This window comes from Tupaia chinensis, unplaced genomic scaffold (genome assembly GCF_000334495.1).
Source record: "Tupaia chinensis unplaced genomic scaffold, TupChi_1.0 Scaffold146687_1, whole genome shotgun sequence".
Taxonomy (NCBI): Eukaryota; Metazoa; Chordata; class Mammalia; order Scandentia; family Tupaiidae; genus Tupaia; species Tupaia belangeri.
In genome coordinates, this window is record NW_006206544.1 from 5,039,117 (window position 1) to 5,044,435 (window position 5,319).

A 5,319-nucleotide genomic window follows, 5' to 3' on the forward strand; every position below is an offset into this window, starting at 1 on the left:
GGTTGGCCATACACACACACACACACACACACACACACACACACACACACACACCTCGCATGATTTTCAAGCTACCAGATTCAGGACTCGAACCATGGTTGGCCATGTGGGAGTCCAGTGTCCTAACCACCACATCACCTATTGGCCCTCTAAGACAGTCTTTAAGTAAAATTACCAGTGTTATAAAATTATTTCTGGATACACATTAAAAATCAAAGGGTCGAGCTTTCTCCTCCAGCACATTAAAGATCATTTTATGAGAAATGATGAGTAGACTTTATCAATTTAGTATGATAAAACTAAATCAAATTCTACTTTCCAGGGATTACAACATGGATTTTTTGACTTTGAGACATTCGATGTGGATGAATATGAACATTATGAGGTTTGTACTTTTAAATGTTTTGCAAAACATAATTTTGACTGGCTTTTCCTTTCTCTAACACTCAAGTGTTGCAGATTGAGTGGCTGCCAGAAAAGCATTCTGGAGTTGTCAATAGTTGTCAGTTTCATCCTTTCAATTTTGGTTATTCCCTTTGAACCGTGAGTCACCAGAATTTTAACTTGGGAAAATGCCATGTCTATATCTCTTATCAAGCCTTTGGCACCTTGAGCTTCTAAGAAAAAAATAGTTTTAAAGAATGATTTGGTAATCAAATTATAAGTTATTTTTTTATTTTAAAATTCAGGTTTTATTCAAAACAAATCTGGATTTGTGCCATTTAAGATTTTTGATTGTGTAAACTTAATTGGAAATAGAACTGAATTTCAGAATATGGCACCATTACAAAGCTTTTGAAAAATGTCTTGCTTGTCCAGCAATGCAGAATTTAAGCAAAGGCAATCTAGGCTAGGTTGTTCTCCAAGGAGACATTGAAGAAGAGCACTGTCTGATAAGGAGGAGTTCAGAAGTAGTTAACTATTCTTGAAGGATGAGTAGGCTCAACATTCCCTGGCAGTGAGCTCATCTGTTGGGTCTCCAGAGGAATAATAAAATTCATCACTATCCTTAATAAGCCAGAGCTGCCCTCACACTTTGGACTCTCATCCAGGATATGTCTATTAAGATATCCTGCTTACATCTTAAATTTAATGAATCTGAAAGAAGCTGATCATCTTTTTCCTAAATACAGCCTTCTACTTTGTTCATTTGTGCTAATGACATCATAATCCCATTGTTTACCCAGATCCAAGACTAGAAAAATCTTTTTTTCTTCCTAGCCTAGTGAGTTCTTTTTTTGTTGTTGTTTTTAAATTATATTTTATTTTATTTTTTTTTTGGAGAGGTTTTTGCTATAGGGCGTGTGTGCTCGCCAGACAGACAGAGAGAGACAGAGAGACAGAAAACGAGAAATCACCTACCAGGGATGGCCACGCTGCAGTCCCTTCTCCTCCATTCTCCTCTTCGGATCTTGGGCATGCATGCACACGTGCCCCGCGTGAGTTTAAGCCACTGGGTCCAGGACTCAAACCACAGTTGACTACATGGGAGTCCAACGACATAGCCATTATGCCAAGTGCTGGCCCCCCAGTCTGGTGAGTTTTTAAATTCCCATGGCTGGTGCCATAGGATGTAGCATATCTCTCCTCTCCTCCCTATTCCGTGTCCGTTCCCCTGGTCTCAGTGGTTCTGTGCACCACAGTAACGATGCTCAGAGCGCTGGGCCTTCTCCATTAGGCTCTCTGACACACCGGGCTATGTGATCTGCAGGCAGCACTCCCATCTTGTTCATGACCCTGTACCAACTGTTGCTCCTATTGGCCTGCTGCAGTGGGGACGAATCCTCTGTCCTGGCATTCTCAACGGCAGTGAGCTCCAGCCTGCCTTTCCAGCCTCCTCTCCTGTGCCTCACTGTAGGCACGCTGTTCCAGCCTCGGAGTGGCTCAGTTTCTTGAATGTCTGTCTCCATGCCCTGGCTGAGATACTTTCTCCCACACCCCACCTCCTGTAACTTTTCTCCTCCTCTGTTTTGCATGTGTTAAATCTTCCACAGATCAGATCTCACCTCTCAGGTAGTCCCTCTACCTCAATCTCATCTGTTATCATTTATACTTTCCATTTTTCTTGGTTATTTGCGTACAAACCTTATTTCCTTGAGTAGGTTGCAAATTTCCTGTGGAGAGTATGTGGCCAAATGGAAAAATATACTGTGTTCTTGGATAGAAAGGCTTAGCATCATAGAATTACTAATTTTCCACAAAATTAATAGTGTAATTTATAAATCCCTAGTGGTTTTTTTTTCTTTTTTTAAAAATAGCAGTTTTAAAAAAGAATTATTTATTTAATTGTATTTATCATTATTGTTATTTTTAAAAATTTGCTACAGGGCATGTATGCTCACCAGAGAGAGAGAGAGAGAGAGAGACAGAAAGAGAGAGAGAGAGAAAATGAGAAAGCATGCTGCCAGGTCCAGGATTTGCACCGCCATGTGGGAGTCCGGCATCTTCACCACCACGCCACCTGCTGGCCCAAAGGGCATTCTTTTTTTTGAGCTGTAAAATCATTGTTTCTGTGGCATGTTTAATAGTAGCAAAAGACACTCTCTTCAAAACAAAAACAAAAACAAAAACAAAGAAAGCTACCAGAGAAATAGAAACAAAAGGAATCAAAAGGTATACACTTAGAAGGGGGATGGTTAGATAAATATACATCATGAAATGTTATATAGTCTTGAAAAGCTGAATTTAGGTATACCATTTGTCTTGGAATGCTTTCTATAAAGTACTACTGAAAAAAAATACAGACCAGTGCTTATATTTTAATTTCCCCTCATCTGATTTTTTAAAAAAAATTTTTAGATTTTTATCGTAGTGTGCATATGCTTGCCTGAAAGAGACAGAGGGAGACAGAGAAAGGGAATGTGAGAAATCACCCCCTGGGAGATGGCAGCACCACAATCCTTTCTCCTCCATTCACTTCTTGGGATTTTGGGAACATACACACATGTCCAGTGTGCTTTTCAAACTGCTAGGTCTGGGATTTGAACCATAGTGGGCCATGTGGGAGTATAGCACCTTAACCACCATGCCACCTACTGGCCCCAACTCCTGCTTTGTATAAAACAAACAATAAGAGGACATTCTCCATCCTATACATATATTATGGAGGGGGGTTTCAACAGAGTTCATGGAAAATGCATATTATGTAAGAACTATACATGGATTTCAAATTTGTTTTTGTGCCTAAATAAGCTGGTACTTCAATTTCCTTTTTTTGGAAGTGCCTTCGTATACATCTGTATTGTGTGCATTGAGGTGATTTACTTTGAAGTCAGTGAAGTTTAAGTTTTAGAAACCCTGCCCTCATCATTCATGGTGCCTTTTAAAGTCCTATCTATAAATATTCCAAATTTTGTGTGAATAATTTTGTATTATTAAAGTAGGTCACCAAATTAGATAAGTTTCAGGCCCCGTCAAAACCTGGCCTCTGCCCCATGATATGATATGAGCATGAAAAAACACATATGGCCAGACACGGAAGCCATTTCAATAACAGGAGAGATCCATAAGAGGGGATGAGGTGGAGAAGGACACATATTACAGTAAAGAGAAAAAAAATCTAGTTGATGTTTTACTTATTCTTTCATCTCTCTTTTTTCTTAACTTTAATGGTCATGTTGACGGTTAGTTGAAAAAGCTACTGAAAAACCTGAAGCAAACAGTGCAGTTTTATTTTTGCAAACCAACCAACCAATTAACTAATCAACCAAACAAAAAAATAAAAATCTGGTAAGAATGTGGTCAGACCTTCATCTGAATTAGTAACAACCACTACCCAGGTAGCTGGGGGAGCAGGGAGTTTTGGTGAACATGTGAGAAGTTTCCTGTCAGGCAACTTCCTTTTTGAGAATGATGTAGCATAAAGCCTATGAAATAGAAAACCACAAATAGAAGTGTGATTGGCAGTGGCCAGTATTTCTTTCTTTTTAAACTGTTTTAAATAGGTTTTTACCTTAGGGCATGTGTGCTCATTGGAGAGAGAGAGAGAGAGAGAGAGAGAGAGAGAATGAGAGGGAAAGTGAGAAGTCATTCCCCAGGAGAGGTGACCACACTGCAATCCCTTCTCCTTCACTCTCTTCCTGGGATCATGGGCATGCACACACCTGCGCCTGCCATGAGTTTTAAGCCACCAGGTCTGGGACTTGAACCGTAGTTGACCATGTGGGAGTCCAGTGTTTTAACTGCTATGCCATCTGGTGGTCCTGGTCAGTATTTCAAAAGTGTTTGCATAATGAATAATTGAATAAATAAAGGAACTCTTCTTCTAACTATCAGTTGGTTCTATTGTTTCCTGTTATAACTCCTCTCACTCTTTGTCCCACTTCATTGAGTCTGGACATTTGGTGAACTTGTGCAATAGCTGAGTTTATACATTTCATTAGCTCCAACAAATCAGGGTTCCAATGAGGGTATTGTAGTTTTCAAAGTAAAACTTAATTGACAGCAGTGTGTGAGAATGCAAGCCCTAGAGGATTAGGGACACTTGGGATGAGATTTTTTTTTTCTTTTCTTTCCTTTTCTTTCCCTTTCTTTCTTTCTTTCTTTCTTTCTTTCTTTCTTTCTTTCTTTCTTTCTTTCTTTCTTTCTCTCTCTCTCTCTCTCTCTCTCTCTCTCTCTCTCTCTCTCTCTCTTTCTTTCTTTCTTTTTTTAGTGGTTTTTGCTATAGGGCGCGTGTGCTCACCAGACAGACAGAGAGAGGGACAGAGAGACAGAAAGCGAGAAATCACCCCCCAGGGGAGATGGTCACGCCGCAATCCTTCTCCTCCATTCTTCTCTCGGGATCTTGGGCATGCACACAAACGCGCCTGGCGTGAGTTTAAGACACCAGGTCCGAGACGCAAACCGCAGTTGACTACATGGGAGTCCAGCGACATAGCCATTACACTAACTGGTGGTCCCCTGGGATGAGATTTTTCAAAGGCTCTTCTTTCCTAAACTAGTAATACATTTAATATATAATACAGCTCAAGAACCAGTTGAAACCAATGAGACTGCATCTTTATTGAAATTAAAGGGGAATCTTATGATAAGAATGCTACTTAAAAATGCTACCGATCAGGTCAACAGAATATGAGAATTGCATACAAAATATTCTGCTCATTCTGTAAAAGTTTATATTCATCTTCCTTGTGCAAGTCAAGGATCTAAAGTAGTACTGTCCTAGTCCTATAGGAAGGCAATGATAGTCATATATTTACATTGTAAATAGTCTGTTACATTTAGAAAAGTTAAAAAATTTTTGAGAGGTTTTTGCTATAGGGCGTGTACATTTGCCAAAAAGACAGAGAGAGACAGAAAGCAAGAAATCACCCTCCCAGA

The 5,319-nt window shown here is 39.7% G+C and overlaps 1 protein-coding gene across 6 annotated transcripts in view; it reads left to right on the forward strand.

The window, feature by feature from the left end:
- Positions 1-5,319, forward strand: part of CDC14A (cell division cycle 14A) — a 198,803-nt gene that overhangs the window by 107,568 nt on the left and 85,916 nt on the right. For all 6 annotated transcript variants that reach the window (XM_006169037.3, XM_006169034.3, XM_006169035.3 and 3 more), the window contains exon 7: positions 323-385. In XM_006169037.3, the coding sequence (XP_006169099.1) occupies positions 323-385 (63 nt within the window). The remainder of the gene's footprint in view (positions 1-322; positions 386-5,319) is intronic.